At 39.6% G+C, this 19,858-nt stretch overlaps 1 protein-coding gene across 6 annotated transcripts in view; it reads left to right on the top strand.

The window, feature by feature from the left end:
• cacnb1 (calcium channel, voltage-dependent, beta 1 subunit) overlaps window positions 1–19,858 on the top strand; it is a 96,479-nt gene that overhangs the window by 4,285 nt on the left and 72,336 nt on the right. For all 6 annotated transcript variants that reach the window (XM_034189462.1, XM_034189461.1, XM_034189464.1 and 3 more), the window contains exon 2: window positions 10,243–10,329. In XM_034189462.1, coding sequence (XP_034045353.1) covers window positions 10,243–10,329 — 87 coding nt within the window. The remainder of the gene's footprint in view (window positions 1–10,242; window positions 10,330–19,858) is intronic.

Genomic DNA, 19,858 nt, shown 5'->3' with positions numbered 1-19,858 from the left:
GGTCATAATTATGAAATGGGTCAGTGGTATGTGACAAGTTAAAGAAATGCAATCTGTTAAATAATGTTGACTATGATGCTGTATATTGAAAGATTGTATTGTTAAAAGGGGCAGAAATCATAAGACTTGTTCTTCTTTCTGCTCCTTTTCATTCTGGTATTGTGGTGCTTTTGTTTTTTGCTTTTCTGTTTTTCTTTTAAATGAATGAAATAAATATAAAAAAAAAAAAAAAAATGGAAGAAGTTTGGCTCCTCCAGGACTCTTCCTAGAGCTGGCTGCCCATCTAAATTGAGCAATCTGGAGAGAAGGGGCTTAGTCAGGGAGGTGACCAAGAACCCATCAGTCACTCTATCAGAGCTCCAGGATTCCTCTGTGGAGAGAGGAGAACTTTCCAGAAGGACAACCATCTCTGCAGTACTCCACCAATCAGGCCTGTATGGTAGATTGTCCAGAAGCCACTCCTTAGCAAAAGGCACATGACAGCCCACCTGGAGTTTGCTAAAATGCATCTGAAGGACTCTCAGGCCATGAGAAAGAAAATTCTCTGGTCTGATGAGACAAGATTGAACTCTTTGGTGTGACTGCCAGGGGTCATGTTTGGAGGAAACCAGGTACCATCCCTACAGTGAAGCATGGTGGTGGCAGCATCATGCTGTGGGGATGTTTTTCAGCAGCAGGAACTGGGAGACTAGTCAGGATTGAGGGAAAGAATGAATGCAGCAATGTACAGAGATATCCTGGATGAAAACTTGCTCCAGAGCGCTCTGACCTCAATCAATCAATCAACTCTTTTTTTATATAGCGCCAAATCACAACAAACAGTCGCCCCAAGGCGCTTTACATTGTAAGGCAAGGCCACACAACAATTATGAAAAACCCCACCGGTCAAAACGACCCCCTGTGAGCAAGCACTTGGCTACAGTGGGAAGGAAAAACTCCCTTTTAACAGGAAGAAACCTCCAGCAGAACCAGGCTCAGGGAGGGGCAGTCTTCTGCTGAGACTGGTTGGGGCTGAGGGAAAGAACCAGGAAAAAGACATGCTGTGGAGGGGGGCAGAGATCGATCACCAATGATTAAATGCGGAGTGATGCATACAGAGCAAAAAGAGAAAGAAACAGTGCATCATGGGAACCCCCCCACAGTCTACGTCTAAAGCAGCATAACCAAGGGATAGTCCAGGGTCACCTGATCCAGCCCTAACTATAAGCCTTAGCGAAAAGGAAAGTTTAAGCCTAATCTTAAAAGTAGAGAGGGTATCTGTCTCCCTGATCTGAATTGGGAGCTGGTTCCACAGGAGAGGAGCCTGAAAGCTAAAGGCTCTGCCTCCCATTCTACTCTTACAAACTCTAGGAACTAAAAGTAAGCCTGCAGTCTGAGAGCGAAGCGCTCTATTAGGGTGATATGGTACTACGAGGTCCCTAAGATAAGATGGGACCTGATTATTCAAAACCTTATAAGTAAGAAGAAGAATTTTAAATTCTATTCTAGAATTAACAGGAAGCCAATGAAGAGAGGCCAACACGGATGAGATATGCTCTCTCCTGCTAGTCCCCGTCAGTACTCTAGCTGCAGCATTTTGAATTAACTGAAGGCTTTTTAGGGAATTTTTAGGGGTAACGGTTCATTTTTCATCAGGACAGTGACACTAATCACACAGACGAGATATCAAAGGAGTGGCTTCAGGACAACTCTGTAAATGTCCTTGAGTGGCCCAGCCAGAGCTTGGACCTGAATCTAATTGAACATCTCGGGAGAGATCTGAAAATGGCTGTGCATCGACACTCCCCATCCAACTTGATGGAGCTTGAGAGGTGCTGCAAAGAGGAATGGACAAAACTGCCCAAAGATAGGTGCACCAAGCTTGTGATAGTACATTCAAGAAGACGTGAGGCTGTAATTGCTGCCAAAAATTTCATCAACAAAGTATTGAGCAAAGGGTGTGAATACTTCTGTATGCGTGATTTCTTTTTTTGTTTTTTTTTTGTTTAATAAATTTGCAAAAAAAAAAAAACACTTTTCATGTTGTCATTATGGGGTGTTGTGAGTAGGATTTTGATAGTAATAAAATTAATTTATTCCATTTTGGAATAAGGCTGTAACATAAAATGTTTAAAAAGTGAAGAGTTGTGAATACTTTCCAGATGCACTGTACATAAGGTCGTGTGAGCTTCATAGAGCTGAAGGAACACAGTAGACCTGCAAAAAAAAAAAAAACAAGAAAACAATATAAAACAGGCTACCAGAAAATGCTGGATAAAATCTCAACATACAGTTGTATGTAAAAGTTTGGGCACCCCTGATGATTTCCATGAATTTCCTTTATAAATCATTGGTTGTTTGGATCAGCAATTTCAGTTAAATATATCATATAGCAGACAAACACAGTGATATTTGAGAAGTGAAATGAAGATTATAGGATTTACAGAAAGTGTGCAATAATTCTTAAACAAAATTAGGCAGGTGCATAAATTTGGGCAGCTCTAAGGAAAAAAAAAACATCAATATTTAGTAGATCCTCCTTTTGCAGAAATAACAGCATCTAAACGCTTCCTATAGCTTCCAATGAGAGTCTGGATTCTGGTTGAAGGTATTTTGGACCATTCTTCTTTACAAAACATCTCAGGTTTGTTGGTTTCTGAGCATGGACGGCCCGCTTAAAATCACACCACAGATTTTCAATAATATTCACGTCTGGGGACTGAGATGGTCATTCCAGAACATTGTACTTGTTCCTCTGCATGAATGCCTTAGTAGATTTTGAGCAGTGTTTAGGGTTGTTGTCTTGTTGAAAGATCCAGCCCCGGCGCAACTTCAACTTTGTCACTGATTCATGAACATTGTTCTCAAGAATCTACTGATATTGACTGGAATCCACGTGACCCTCAATTTTAACAACATTCCCAGTACCTGCACTGGCCACACAGCCACACAGCATGATGGAACCACCTCCTAATTTTACTGTAGGTAGTAAGTGTTTTTCTTGGAATGCTGTGTTCTTTTTCAGCCACGCATACCGCCCCTTGTCATGTCTAAATAACTTAATTTTACTTTCATCAGTCCACAGCACCTTATTCCTAAATGAAGCTGGCTTGTTCAAATGTGCTTTAGCATACCTCAAGTGACTCTGTTTGTGGTGTATACACAGAAAAGGCTTCCTCTGCATTACAGCATCATACAGCATCTCTTTGTGCAAAGTGCGCTGTGTAGTTGAGCGATGCACAGACACTATCTGCAGCAAGATCATATTGAAGATATTTAGAGCAGTTCTGTGGGTTGACTATGACTGTTCTCATCATCCGTTGCTTCAGCTTATCTGAGATTTTTCTTGGCCTGCCACTTCGGGCCTTAACTAGTACTGTGCCTGTGGTCTTCCATTTCCTCACTATGTTCCTCACAGTGGAAACTGACAGCTGAAATCTCTGAGATAGCTTTTTGTATCCTTCCCCTAAACTATGATGTTGAACAATCTTTGTTTTCAGGTCATTTGAGAGTTGTTTAGAGGTTCCCATGTTGCCACTCATTGGAAGAAATGCAAAGAGGGGAAACATTTGCAAATGGCCACCTTAAACACTCTATCTCATGATTGGATTCACCTGTGTAAGGAGGTCAAGGGTCAATGAGCTTACCAATTTCTCAACATTGCACCCAGTGAGACAAAATTTCACTTTCTCGATGCCATAAAAGCTGACTTTAAACCTTGCACATGTGCATTCTCTTTCATGTTGTCTGCAAAATCTCACAAAGTGAGTTCACTATATTTACCATTTAACACACCCCCCATCCACCACCACACACACAAAATACTTTACCAGTAATATTATACCACAGAAATAAAAGTATTTTATAATTACTACATTTTAGCATGTAGAAACATTTGTCAGTCTGTGGAAATTATAAAGGCACAACGACTTTAAAAGTTTTCCTGAAAATTATTAACATAACGCAAACAGTTCAGCAAAATGGTTCCATTAAAGTGATAGGCTTAAAAAAAATGCAAAAATGGCACAATTTCCCCTCTGTATTATGGTGACACTATACAGAACCAATGTTTTATGTTGTTAATAATTCGACAGTAAAATCTTAGACAGCCAGTCCAGAAATCTACACTTACTGGCAGATTGTGACATGAGCGGGTTGTGCACCACAATAAAGGTATGCCTGATAGCATACAAACAAAATAAAAAAAATAAAAAATCACATTAAAATTCATTTTAAACATCTAGCTGCAAATTAACCGTAATTTTCATATTTGTAACATTGCATATTATTTGAGTAGTTTGCCCACTATATCTGTTTATAACAGACTTGCTGATTTAAATAATCAATTGACTACTATTGATTATTGATAAATCATTTGCATAAGGAGATTTATCAAGTACATACGTCTTATACTTTAATTTTGGGGTTTTGGACTATTGTTTGCGCACACTAAGAGGGATGGAGATGACAGTTCGGGAATGTTTCTGAGCATTTTTTTCCACTAATTTCTGACATTTTATAGACCACGCGATGCATCATTAATGGAATGGATGATTCAGTCAGGGAGTTAATCATTAGCAGCATCCGTTACCTGTTATTACATTTTATGCACCAGCCTTGTTGCTGAGATATCAGTTGATATGGTAACAGCAGGTCATGCAGACTATAAGGCAGATTGTAAACAAATCCGCAGAAGAACCGTTCTGCATATCAACAATAACCATTTTTCTTTGCTGTCTTTGCAACACATTTTACACTTCAGATGACTTCTGCACAAATAAATCGAATTTACTGTTTCACAGTCACATGTTCAGTGTCATGTTTGCTTTTAAATAATTTTTTATAATTTGAATGTTTATTGTCAACTGACCGTCTTACCTTTCATGCTGCAGATCTTAGCTGTTTAGACAGTGAGTAAAATATTTTCCAGTAATACAGAAAGTTGAAATTATGTTGCACTTTTTTTCTTTAACGCCAGGAAAAGTAGTTTCTTAAAGAGGAGCTCTTTATATTTCCAGCATGGTGTATTGCATTGTCATGATTCTTATTATATTTTGTCAACTGTATCTATTTTTTGTCTTCGATCTGCATACGTGCACGTAGATTTCAGCCTCAGTTGTCCATCTCCATCAAACCTTTTCTAGGATTTTGTGACCTCTTCTCAACTTTAACATTAAAATCTGCGTACAGGTGTCAGACTTCATGCATCATCACTGTGATCAGATATCATCACGGCGGCGGTGGCAGCAGCAAATTAAGGTTGGCATGCAAACCTTTTCAGATACGGGAGGTTGAAATAAATTTTAATGAATTCTCGAGTGCCGTTTTTGGATCGGAGCATCTGACAGATGTGTTTTCTCTTTTATTTCTCGGCCACACTGTTTTGATGTTCACGCCATTTGGTGCTGATGTCGCTGGTCATATTTGTTTAAAGACAGACAGACAGAGTCATACGTCTGAGGCCCTCAGTCTGCCTGTGTTTTACCACGATAACAAAATACTGAGCGCAGGCCCAGTTTCTGCCATCATGTAGTTGACCTGCCGCTGTATCTGGGATTGTTAATTTGTTGTGAGAAATAGCCCTATCTTCCACCTGGTGCAAAGCAGTGCATAGCGCAAGACTGGCATCATTCATAGTTTCCAGCTTTCCAGTTGGTGCAGTTGTCATTTTCACACCCGGTGCACGAGTCCTTTAATTTGCAAGTGCGTTTCCCCTCATTTGTGCACATAAGGGCTGGCTGATCGAATGTTGGTCGTACACCAACACATTGGTACGACACGATTCCAGGTCACTGCAAGACTGTAGAGGACAGCAGGCTGCGGTGCAGCATGCACTGAGTAACTGTGAGAGGATTGTGTGTGTTTCTGAGATATGATTGCATTGAAACATTTCAAACATGCTCAAAATGTCTGCAATGCCATTTGTGTCGCGTGCCATCATGACGCATGTTGCATGGTGTTACATTCATGTTATTACAGAAAAGGAGGTAAACACAGCACAGGTGTGCACAGGGGCGCACGCACACACACACACACGCTACACATTTGTACTCGACACCACTTCATCATCCATAAAGATGCTTGTGTTGATTTGATATGTGTGTCTCCTACTACGCCAGATAGATAGATAATAGATAGATAATGGGCGTCAGGACCAATATAGGCCCTACATCTTGCTACATGCTGGTTTATATCTACCCTGCTCTGTTCTTGGAAGATAGTTCCAGTTATTTTCTTTACGGTGGATGTGGTGCAATTTTAAGGTACTAGAAGTCATGGTTTGTGTTAATGTAGAGCTCTACCATAGTTGCCCTACTAATAAAGGAGCCCAACCGGTATATCAGTTAGCTTAGAATATCAGCCGATATGAGCCTTTCCAAACATATTAGTATTGGCGTTATTTTTCTCCAGCAGGGGGCACTCCTACAGCGTTGTTTACAATGTTGTCAAGCCTGCTGCGACTCCCCCCCCCTTCACTGCTCAGTCACATTAACTATGAGAGACAAAGGCAAAGCGATAAGCTGCTATTCATTTTCAATCAGAGTAGCCGTTGTACAGCGACAGAAGACAACACAACTATGCCTCCAGCTGGGTGGGGCCAAATGACGACTGTCGATTCGAGTAAACACAGCCTAATGCCGTGTTCACACCGGACGCCACGCGATGCCACAAATTCATCATTTGCTGCAGGAGCAGCGTCTGGATGACGGCCGCTTTCAGCGGTACTTATGCCTCTCCAGGACCCAGTTTGAGGACCTCCTGTCCCGTTCGCGCGCGCACATGTAAATAAATTAAAAAAAAAACTGGCTGCTACTGAAGCTTATCACTCTCCCCTCAGACTCTGTCATAATTGTGTTAAATAAAGGACAAAAGGGACATAGGTCCTGCTTTGATTACCAGAGACAGGACATGTCCACATCAAGTATAAACTCCAGACATCTCCACATCTCTACATATCCAGTCCCTGATTGGTCATCACTGCATGACAAGACGAGAAAGTTCAGATTTTTCAACTTGGGGAAGAGGGCGACGCGGCGCGTTGCAACGTGATATCAATCAATCAATAAATCAATTTTTTATATAGCGCCAAATCACAACAAACAGTTGCCCCAAGGCGCTTTATATTGTAAGGCAAGGCCATACAATAATTATGTAAAACCCCAACGGTCAAAACGACCCCCTGTGAGCAAGCACTTGGCTACAGTGGGAAGGAAAAACTCCCTTTTAACAGGAAGAAACCTCCAGCAGAACCAGGCTCAGGGAGGGGCAGTCTTCTGCTGGGACTGGTTGGGGCTGAGGGAGAGAACCAAGAAAAAGACATGCTGTGGAGGGGAGCAGAGATCAATCACTAATGATTAAATGCAGAGTGGTGCATACAGAGCAAAAAGAGAAAGAAACAGTGCATCATGGGAACCCCCCAGCAGTCTACGTCTATAGCAGCATAACTAAGGGATGGTTCAGGGTCACCTGATCCAGCCCTAACTATAAGCTTTAGCAAAAAGGAAAGTTTTAAGCCTAATCTTAAAAGTAGAGAGGGTGTCTGTCTCCCTGATCTGAATTGGGAGCTGGTTCCACAGGAGAGGAGCCTGAAAGCTGAAGGCTCTGCCTCCCATTCTACTCTTACAAACCCTAGGAACTACAAGTAAGCCTGCAGTCTGAGAGCGAAGCGCTCTATTGGGGTGATATGGTACTACGAGGTCCCTAAGATAAGATGGGACCTGATTATTCAAAACCTTATAAGTAAGAAGAAGAATTTTAAATTCTATATTGCACAACAAATGCACCATTCACTCAAAATCGCTTTATTTGCGTCGCTTTATTTGCATCCATTGCGTCTTATTGCGTGGCTTGGACTTTTGTGGTGCCACAACACGTCCTTCCATAGGGACATGGCAATCTATCGCTGCCGTCGCTCACTTGGTGTCCGGTGTGAACGTAGCATAATGTGCGCTGGCTGGGTGTTGGTTATATTTTTAAAACATCGAGCGTTAATAACATTTCTTTGTTATAAGGGTTTGATAATGAAGTGTTAGGAAGTATTGCCATTTTTGAATTATATATCAGCCAATATACTGGTTTTTACTTCCTGTATTGGCGCCCTGTAGTTAATACTCATGTATCTCCTTTTACAACTATTTTTAAAAAGTATTCCTCAGAGTCCTGCTTGTCTTGATGATGATATGACTGAAGTTGTAAAAAAAAAACAAAAGACAAATAAAAAAAAAAGAACTTGTGTTTGGATCATATCACTGTTTTTATCATTGTGATAATAATCTGAAACAATAAAGATTAATGCAGGTTCAGTGCAAAAGTTGAACTAAGAGCGTTCACAGTTGCTCCACTGTGTCATGCACATTTACGTTTAAATGTGATTTTCTGTGTTTTGTTGGTTGAAAACAAACCACAGTGTGAAATGACAGGTAAAACAATCCTACATGATTTTGTAAGTAATACTGAACTAATCAGTGCTGGTTAGTGCTACACGCTCCATCCGTTCATATCTGGGTCCATAATAACCTTCTACCCCTGAGGTAGGGACTAAATAAAGCTTTTACAACATCATCCTTAGAGATGCTGTTCTTCCAGTGGAAACACACAGTGTTTGCTTAATTCCGCTGTTAGTTCCTGCAGTGAAAATCGCTTTTACTTGAAATTGGTGATATTAATCCACTTGCTTAATCAAGAGCAATCATTAACGGCAATTACTGTCAATCGTAAGTATTGCATATTGTTCCAGTTCCAGTTGCATGTTTTGTAAAAAGACGACGGGTAAATGTACCATCTGTGCAAATTGTATATATTGGGTTGAAACATGCAAAATAGCTGTTAAGGTCGTTTTACAGTAGAAGTGATCTAATAAAAAAATCATGATTGGCGATGCAGACAAATCCTCTACCACTGAGCTATACCCTATCTGTTTTGTTGGCATACTTGAAGCTTATTCCACTTCCAGTTTTACACACTCTGGGAAAACAGCCATTTTCCTGATGGCCAACAAATGCAATTAGTCAGGATTGTGTAACCATGGCAATGTGGGCATGTTGGGCTCGTAATGCAATGCATGGCCTCTGCCCAACCCGGATAAACCATTTGCCAGTGGTCTGCCAGTCACATTACAGAGTCTCAGTTTGCATCAGAACATGAAAAATGACAAGTGTTGATCCTGATCAGGAATAAATTGGAATAAAACCAGGAAACAGTCACTGTGGTCCAATCAGGGCCTGGTGACGCTCGGCAGGGCTGGATTTAAATCAGATGATTTAAATCACTGTAAAAAAAAATCAAAAAGACCGTCAAAAATGATTTTTTTTTTTTTTTTTGTGGACAAGTGGTTAATGCGCTTGGTTTCAGTTCAAAAGGTTCTGGGTTCAAATCCCCTGCCACATTTCTCCATGTAATGTGGAGTTGCGTCAGGAAGGGCATCCGGCGTAAAACTTGTGCCAATTCAACATGGATTTGCTGTGGCGACCCCAAGTGCAAACAAGGGAGCAGCCGAAGGGACTTACTTTTTAATACTTATAACATCACCGAACTATGAAATCAGTACCATTAATTAATGGTAATTGTGGTTACTTGGACAAATGATGACTGAGAATCTCAAGTCAGTAATTTCCTGTTAAGATCACAGTGGGCTAATTAGAAGATTATCTTCATGCATGAATGGAGGCCCCATGAAAAGAAATCTGTCAATCATGGGCCCCTAGAACCCTTCTCCTTATTCTCCCTTTTTCGGCAATCCTGCCTGTCACTTCTTATGATAAGAAGGAAGCTTGAAAGTCGCAGCCTGAACGTTGCATATAGCTAAATAAGTACCAAATAGGACTAAAATGCTTTAAAATATTGAACAATGGCATTCTCCAAACCGAGAATTTCCTTTCAGAAAATGGGACGTTAGTTGTAGTCATTATATTTAGCATGGAATAACCTTGTACCTGTTGTATTTTCACCTTTATGTTTTAATATGTCAATAAAGATTTTAACTCATGGTATCATTTGTATCATCTCATTTAGAAGAGTGAAATGAATAAAAATGAAAAAAGTCGATTTAAATCAATAAAGGTCAATTTTAAATAAAAAATGATGACTTTTTACAAAAAAGTTGATTTCTTTACCAGCCCTGATGCTCTGAGTCTTGTAGAAGTGGTCTGTCAGGGATGTTGAGCTCTTGGAGCTTTTGAAGAAAAAAAAAAATCAAGACAAACTTGCCATAGACCATCACGATTATTCTCTCCTTCCAATGCTGCTTCTTCATTTTTCTGGCAGGGAAAATGTGCCAAGAGGAAGAGTCGATTCAAGCGTTCAGACGGAAGCACCTCTTCTGACACCACCTCCAACAGCTTTGTCCGACAGGTAACATGTCACACTCAGTGGTTGTGTCAGGCTGTTGACTCAGGTGATAGTCTTATCCTTCCTCTCACTAAGTATGAAAGTTTAATGAAGTTGAAGTGGCCTTAAAGGCTCCATCTTACCTCTGCCTCCTTCTGTTTCACTTCATATCTGTGTCTTAGCAGGATTTTTCCAATTAGTATTGAACCCATTTTTGTTATGTTCCTCACGTGTATGTGTTTCAAGCTGTCTCAATACATGGTGGACACTTGATACTGTCACCATAGGTAACCCCTGATTAGGGTTTGATGCATGCCCTCTTTATTTGGTTCCTATGATAAAGCAAATGGCAGCACACAGTAAACGTGGCATGTAGATCTACACTGAACAAATATATAAAAACGCAACAACTTTTGTTTTTGCTCCCATTTTCATGAGCTGAATTCATTGATATAAAACATTTTCTATATACACAAAAAACTTGTTTCTCTCAAATATTGTTCACAAATCTGTCTAAATCTGGATAAAGTGAGCACTTCTCCTTTGCCCAGATAATCCATCCCACCTCACAGATGTGGCATATCAAGATGCTGATTAGACAGCATGATTATTGCACAGGTGTGCCTTAGGCTGGCCACAATAAAAGGCCACTCTCAAATAATGAATGTTTTTTCATTTGTGCAATGGAAAGATGGAAAGAATATTTCAAGATGAAATATTCTTTCCATCTTTCCATTGCACAAATGAAAAAACATTCATTATTTACATACTTAACATATTTGGAATATGTGTATAATATGGTGGCACAATGTAATGACAGAAATGTTCTTGAATGGTTGATGAGAGTCTTCAAGTTCATTGTGTGTGGGGGGGTGAGACGATGGTGTAGTATCCAGTTTGTTTTTGTTTTTTATACACTTTTTCAATTCAGTTTCAATTTATTTCATTTATATAGCTCCAAATCATAGCAAATCTGCCTCAAGGCGCTTCACACAAGTAAGGTCTAACCTTACCAACCCCTAGAGCAAGCACACAGGTGACAGTGGTAAGGAATAACTTCTTCCAATGATTTGAGGAAGAAACCTCAAGCAGACCAGACTCAAAGGGGTGACCCTCTGCTTGGGTCATGCTACCAACACAGTTGACAATATAAGTATTAACAACTCTTTAATTTGGGATTTTTGTGCATTGCTGTAGTGTAGGTCCTGATTTTTTTAAATCAGGACCTTCAGCGTGCACTGGGGCAGTTTGCAGCCGAGTGTGAAGCGTCTGGGATGAAAATCAGCTCCTCCAAATCCGAGGCCATGGTTCTCAACCGGAAAAAGGTGCCTTGCCCTCTTCAGGTCGGTGGAGTGTCCTTGCCTCAAGTGGAGGAGTTTAAGTATCTCAGGGTCTTGTTCACGAGTGAGGGACGGATGGAGTGTGAGATCGACAAACGGATCGGTGCAGCGTCTGCAGTGATGGGGTCGTTGTATCGGACTGTCGTGGTGAAGAGAGAGCTGAGTAGGGGGACAAAGCTCTCGATTTACCGATCGATCTACATTCCGATCCTCACCTATGGTCATGAGATTTGGCTCATGACCAAAAGAACAAGATCGCGAGTACAAGCGGCCGAGATGAGTTTCCTCCGCAGGGTGGCTGGGCACTCCCTTAGAGATAAGGTGAGGAGCTTGGTCACTCGGGAGGAGCTCGGAGTCGAGCCGCTGCTCTTCCACGTAGAAAGGAGCCAGCTGAGGTGGCTCGGGCATCTTTTCCGGATGCCCCCTGGACGCCTCACTGGAAAGGTGTTCTGGGCACGTCCCATTGGGAGGAGGCCCCGGGGAAGACCCAGGACACGCTGGAGGGACTATGTCTCTCGGCTGGCTTGGGAACGCCTCGGGGTTCCCCCCGGAGGAGCTGGGGGAGGTGTGTGTGGATCGGGAGGTCTGGGCGGCTTTGCTTGAGCTGCTGCCCCTGTGACCCGTCTCTGGATAAAGCCGTTGAAAATGGATGGATGGATGTTGTAGTGTACTCTTTCTTACAGGCATTTATTATTGTGTTATTAGAGTTTATTTTGTTTCATGTTTTGATTCCCGAGAAAGTCCTTTATGAATCGTCATCATCATATTAATAATAATTATTCATAAGGGATGTGTGATTTTTAGGTATATACATCTCACTGGAGGATAAGTCACAGAAGCTCCCAAGCTAGTAAAAAAAACTGCGACCTATACTCCGGAAAATACATTATATATATATATATATATATATATATATATATATATATATATATATATATATATATATATATATATATATATATATATACAATATGTGTGTGTATGTAATGGCATATACAGACATGGTAACTGGAGTGCCAGCTTGCAAATTTTGCATTATTGTTATTTTTTATTAAAGATTTTGAATGTAATTCTTTTAAAATTGATTTTTGTAAAAATCTGATTAGGTAAAGGAAATAAAACTGAGAAGGAATTATGGTCATTACTTCCATCAAAAAACAAAAATCCCTTAAACTCAATGGGTAGTTTGACATATTTCTATATTCAAGAAGATGATGATTAACTGAATATTGTTTCATTTTTTTATTACTTTACTATTATTGTTATTATTTTGAAATTAAATCAGAATCCTTAGGTGCTTTAACCTTCTAAAGACCAGTTCAAGTACTGTTATTTGTTAGAAATATAAGTTTATACAAGATGAAGAAACCATCAGAATGTGCTGTTGATCTGCAGTACAGATCAAGGAGTTCATCGTCATCTTCTTGAATATAGAAATATGTCCAAATACCCATTGAGTTTAAAGGAGTTTTGTTTTTTAGTGGAGGTAATGACCATGAAGCCTTGTCACTTTTATTTCCTTTACAGACTCATCTTTTTTTATATTTATAATTTTTTAAGAGTTGTGTTAAAAATCTTTCAGTACTCTCGCCTAGATAATTATTTAGCAGCCTTTAAAGATTAGTTTTGACCAAACCATTAATGTAGCTCTGATAAACAAATGTATTTATAACCTCTGAATTATTATTTAATAGAAGTAATGATATTGGAGGCACAATTCCTGTCTGTTTTACAGGAATTAAATAAATAAAAAAATAAAAAAGCAGACACTCCTTTACAGCCATACTGGTGACCACATATAAGAACACACTGAGCATTAATTTAAGCTACAATACAATAAGCAGTTATAAAGCTTTACTGCTGTATTTTCTGTATCCTAATTATTCTTTAACTGTTAAATCACGTTTTGGTGTAAGCGACATGTTAATGCTTGAATTCCATCCCCAAACAATAGACATCACATCTTTTGATTGCAAGCTTTCATTTTCTTTAGGGACTTAAAATGTGGTTGTAATTATTTGTACTTTGTGTATTTTTTTTTAAACTGTACAGTAAAAAATTTAGCTGAGACAGAAAATGACAGCTAATTTTTACATTTATAATTCTAATAACAGCACACATGGAGGTGAGAGATTCAAAATAATAAATTTCAAGTGTGGGTCAAATTTATTACCACCTGTGATACAAAATTATTTGATATTACAGCAAAATGGATTTCATTTGCACCACTGTTATAGTACCTTGTGATCAAGTCTCTGTTTATCTGCTCTAACTTTGCTTTTTTTCATCTTTGTTATTTTCCAGTTTATCTGCTGTGTCTGTGAGAACTTTTTTTTTAATGCCCTTATCTTGTGTCACAGCCCACATACTTCATCTCGCGTACAGTAAACACTTTGGATAAACATCACCAGCGACAGCAGTAAAACATCCGTGAATAAACCCAAACACATCTTTATTGTTGCAAAAGCAAACCTCCGGTGCTGAAAAATGAAGCCCACATGGAAGTGCCAAATCCTGCATTTCCTCAAACGGCCACTTGAAGTTGGTTCCAAAAGCGAGTCAATCCCCATGGATCCAACATGTTAAAATGTTAAAACTTTACAGCAGCAGTGAACATGTTTTGCAGCCTAGTACACAAAGTGATAGGACTGGTTTTTTGCTCATGACAACTGTACGGGGATGGTGGTGGTGGTGGTGGTGTAGTCATCAGCTGAAATTTTATCAAGCCATAAATGCATGTATAATTAGAGGTGTGTTCAATTTGAGAGCCAGCTGCTAGCGTTTCTGATGATTTTAATACAAATATCTGAAATAATATGGCATATTGTATATTAAGTATACTATCAGACTGTCTAAGATGTCTGTACTCCAGTGTTGTTGGTGAGTAGTATTTTAGTATTTTTTAAAATTTGTATGTAGGGGCACTAATTAACAGGTATTGATAGCTAGATCACTTCAGCTATACTGGCAGTGCCACAGTTTTTGAGGCTATATGCCAGTCATAGTTTTTAATACCCACATGCAAGCCGCCCGTCATTAGATCCACCACCCAAGTCAACTCAAGCTCTCCAATGCACAAAATATGTATGAATCAATCACCCAAACGCAGATCTGTCAGCATGTTGGGCTTATGACCCCGCTGAAGCTTCAAACCCATCTTCAGGAATCCTACACAGTCTGTGATGTCAAGAAGGTTTTGTCCAGTATTTTTCTGTGACCACAACTGATGGAGCTACTTGTAAGCAGCTCTTTTATCAGTCCTGCAGGAGCGGAAGTTAATGTTTCCGGCTGGGAATGAGAAAGCAGACCTCTCTTTACTAGATTTCATTCCCTCTGGGAGTTCAGGCGGTGGGTTGCGACGCCACACACTTATGACCCAAGTGCCCGGCCTCTGTCTGAACAAGACATTTCTCAAAACCACACTGTATCACAGTTAAAAGTCCCACTTTTCCATCTGACCTCTTCATTTGTGAGAGGGGATGTTGAGTGACATTTAACAGCTCCGTGGTGGTGTTGCTTTAAAAATAAGTAAAGAAAATCAGCCCCCTGTGCCGGAAGATGCAGGGAGCTGATCTCTCCTGGGGTTTGTAAAGGTTAGCTGCGCCTCCATCTGCATGCACCATCCTTCAGGCTCCTCTCCGACTTGGCATGGAGAAGGAACCTGTGAAAAAGTCCAGCTGAGGCGGCATTGAGGACAGTTTAGGCTTTCTGAATGTCCTCTGGTCCCTCATGTTATTGCAAAGCCTTTAAATACTTATAGTGGAACAGACATGGAACAATCATGCATTTGGTGGTAAAAGCTTCAAATCTGGCACGGTGATTCACCTGATATTAATTAGCATACTTGGTTGATTGGCCAGTTGAAAATTCAAAATGGTGGCCATTTTCCAAGATGGCCACCAAAACGGCCCATCAGAAATCACTTTTTGCAAAGATATTCTCCTATATGTTTGATTAATATGATATTGATGCCAAATTACATTTTGCTCTATTATACTTTATTTTATTTGCTATTTATAGCATTTGCTATGTTTTAATTATCTTCTGTGCCAAATTAGAGTGAAGTTTATTACATTTAGTATGAATGGCTTCCATTCAGCATGCTTTGAAAGTTTTGATCTCTTAAAACTATTGTGTGTAAGCCGATTTAAAAGTCTTTAGTGTTGAAGATATTGTGTTGTTATTTTTAATGTCTACAGTCATCATGGACAAATGGCAATTTATGCCTCTAAAACTGTCATATTGTTTGTTGGACCATGAAAATTAAAGCCAGCATGCCTTAAAAATGTACAATTTAACACCAAAATCACACAAATCAAATAAGTAACAAGGAGGATCAATTTGGATGCCGTCTTGACATTCACTGCTGTTGTAAAACAGATCCATTGTGATCGAATCATTTCTATGCAAAAAGTAATTTTTGATAGGTCATTTTCCAAGATAGCCGCCATCTTGGATTAAATGGCCAATTGACCAGATTTGGGAAGTGTGACCTTGGGTATTGTCATGCAAAATTTGACACATTAGACTTAGACTCGTTTTTATTGTCATTAAGTAAAAAACATCACAGATGCTATCACAGAACGAAATATCGAGACACATGAATAGATACGTGAATACATAGAAATACATGAATAGATACATGAATACCTACATACATGAATAAATAAAACACAGAATAAAGCACAGAATACCAGTCCAAGGTGTGTGATAGTGGTAAATAATGTTTTTTTTAACCTATTGATAACTGTCTTTGCATCTGTGTATACATAACATGCAATAATAAATAAAGGACACACGATATTGCACATATGAAGATGCTACAAGGATAAAGTTGCAACCAGATCCATCCATCCATCCTCTGTGTAGCATCTGTGCTAGCATCTGTGTATCCTGGAGAATACTCAGATGCTACAGTGTATTCTATATCCTACATTCTACATTGCACAGTTCTTTCTATCGATTTGTATTTAACTGTCTTGTGGTTGGATAAAAGCTGTCTCTGAATCTGCATGTTTTGCAGCTGAGGCTACTGTACTGTCTACCTGAGAGCAGGAAGGAAAACAGATTGTATATATATATATATATATATATATATATATATATATATATATATATATATATATATATATATTCAAGATTCATCACTGAATATGACTTTCATCAAGTCATCCACAGTCCACGATTGCTTTTCCTTAGCTCATTGTAACCTTGTTTTCTTCTGTTTAGGTGTTAATGATGGCTTTCGTTTAGCTTTTCTGTATGTAAATCCCATTTCCTTTAGGCGGTTTCTTACAGTTCAGTCACAGACGTTGACTCCAGTTTCCTCCCATTCGTTCCTCATTTGTTTTGTTGTGCATTTTCGATTTTTGAGATATTGCTTTAAGTTTTCTGTCTTGACGCTTTGATGTCTTCCTTGGTCTACCAGTATGTTTGCCTTTAACAACCTTCCCATGTTGTTTGTATTTGGTCCAGAGTTTAGACACAGCTGACTGTGAACAACCAACATTTTTTGCAACATTGCGTGTTGATTTACCCTCTTTTAAAAGTTTGATAATCCTCTCCTTTGTTTCAATTGACATCTCTCGTGTTGGAGCCATGATTCATGTCAGTCCACTTGGTGCAACAGCTCTCTAAGGTGTGATCACTCCTTTTTAGATGCAGACTAATGAGCAGATCTGATTTGATGCAGGTGTTAGTTTTGGGAATGAAGATTTACAGGGTGATTCCATAATTTATTCCTCAGAATTGAGTGAGTCCATATTTTTTTTTCCCTCTGCTTGGTCTAAAAAAGTAACCGTTACTGACTGCCACAATTTTTTTTCTTGATTTCTTTATAGTGTTTCTTAAAGCCAGATAGTTGCCATTTGTGTCATGTCGGTGATCTGCTTTTTTTCTACAAAATTAAACAACTGAATGAACATCCTCCGAGGCCGGTGATTCCATAATTTTTGCCAGGCTCCACCATCAATGCTGTGCAAATATAGCAGGATGTTAACAGTCTGCTATAAAACAAGTGTTTCTACATAAGTATTTGTGAAGCGACACAGATTTTTTATTTTGCCTCTGTGCAGCAAATCAATGCGTTTTAGCTTTAACACTCAAAGGTGTGCTGGTTGAATAGACTTTAGCTTTAATTCAAGGAGGTATAATGAAAATATTACATTAACCATCCATCTGGGAATTGTAGCCAAATATATACCCAGTCCCTCCATTTTCACCTTAACTAATTGGACAATTGACCGGCAAGCAGTATCATGGCCAGGTGTATCAGTTCCCCCATTATTCTACAGCAAATTAAGCAGATAAAAAGTCTGTTGATTCAAATTGATTCCAAGTGTTAAATTTGCATTTGGTAGTTCTCCAGTGGAACGCTCAACATGAAGTACAAATAGGTATTGATTCAATTAAGGGAGGCCATAATTAGGCTGGAAAAATGAATAAAAACCAAAGTCACAACTATCAGATACTTAATGATAAATCAATAATTTTTTTTTTTTTTTTTTTTTTTTTTTTTTTTAGCCAAACCACACCAAAAGGCTCCTAAGATCTAAGAAGACAACTAAAGTGGATAATAGCAGAATTATTTTCTTGGTGAAGAAAAAACCTCTTCACAACATCTAACCAAGTCAAAAAGTGTCATTGTCACAGTCTACAATCACGAGATGCCTTCATAAATGTAAATACAAAGGGTTTTTTACGTAGAGGTAGAAATCACTCAAGAACACGAAGGCCAGGTTAGACTTTGCCAAGAAGACATTTAATAAATCCTGCCCAGTTCTGGAACAAGATTAATTAGACACTAGCACGAGCCGATTACTCGCCCCAGGGCAGCTCTGATTCAGAAAGTGAGCTGAAAACTTCATCTTCACCAACAAAGCCGTCACCTTCCACCTATCCTGGATTCCGTGACACGACTAAAGCTGCTTCAAGCAGAGACAGCTGCTATTATTATTACTACTACTACTACTACTACGACTAGTAAGTCAAAGTATAGGTGTGCCAAGTTTGGCTCACTTGTGCAACACAAAAGTGTCTCTCCTCTTAACTACAACAACTACTTCTAATACTGCTACTACTACTACTGCTAACCTATGCTACTCCATGTAGAAGCATGCAGAGAAGGAAAGGAATGGTTCATGAGTCAAACTATACCGAGTGCCAAAGTACGGCTGCCAATGGAAATGTGACACTTGTTTATTGGTGATGTGACCAGCATTATGAAGTGTATAATTCCTACACTTCAGGCACATTGTCCAAATACATATGGACCTAACTGTGTGAGCACATCTTAAAATAAGAGAGGGAAAAACTGGCTTTAATTACAGAAAAAGAAAGGTATTATATTCTATAGGCCTTCGGTACATATAGGCTATTTTTCTTCCCTCCACTTGAGTAACTTGAAGCATGGCTGCATATAGGCTTTACAGTCAGACACACCTACGCACGTGCACACACACACACACACACACACACACACAAATGCATGCAAAGCCACAATCAGCCAGTGTTCGAGCTGGCTGATACACTTGGCCTAGTTTCCATGGCAACCGGGCCACTGAGTCTCCCTGTGTTTGCAGGCACAGTGGGATGGAGAGACGGAGGAGAGCACGTTTCCATGGGTTTGCGCGTGTGGGTGCAAGCCTCCGTGTTTGAGCGCTGCTGGTTTGCGTGACGCGTTCGGCACAAAGACTCAGTGCGCAGGTGTGCAAAGGTAGATATTCACTGTCTGCTGGCGTCAAGGAAAATCAGCAGCATGCACCAGGAGTGTGATGGTTTCTAAGGCTGAGGGTTTTTTTTTTTTAGTCATTAAGGTCATTTCTGAAGCCCATATTGTTCTGTTCTGATTCTTTTTATTTCAGGAAACCTGGTGCAGCCTGTGCTTAGCAGCATGCACCAATCACACTTTTTTTAACACACGTAGTGAGAAATGTTTAAAATCGCCCCAGTTGTGCAACGTTCAACCCCAAGGGCTCCCAAAATGAAGCTCCAGACACGCCTGTCTGATATTTTATGATCTTATTGAGTATTTACCTGATTGTGCGAGAAACAAAAGCATCTCATATGAATCATGATCAGTGATGACAATATTCACACATCTCTATGATCTGTTACATCTCACCCAAATCTTAAAATAAAAGAAAATGTGGCTCTGTCGCGTGGCTGATGCTTAGCGTTCATCATCACCTAATGTTTAATTTAGTCTGTGCTCC

Source organism: Thalassophryne amazonica, chromosome 16 (genome assembly GCF_902500255.1).
Source record: "Thalassophryne amazonica chromosome 16, fThaAma1.1, whole genome shotgun sequence".
NCBI classification, from domain to species: Eukaryota; Metazoa; Chordata; class Actinopteri; order Batrachoidiformes; family Batrachoididae; genus Thalassophryne; species Thalassophryne amazonica.
This window is presented reverse-complemented; position numbering and strand designations above follow the sequence as displayed.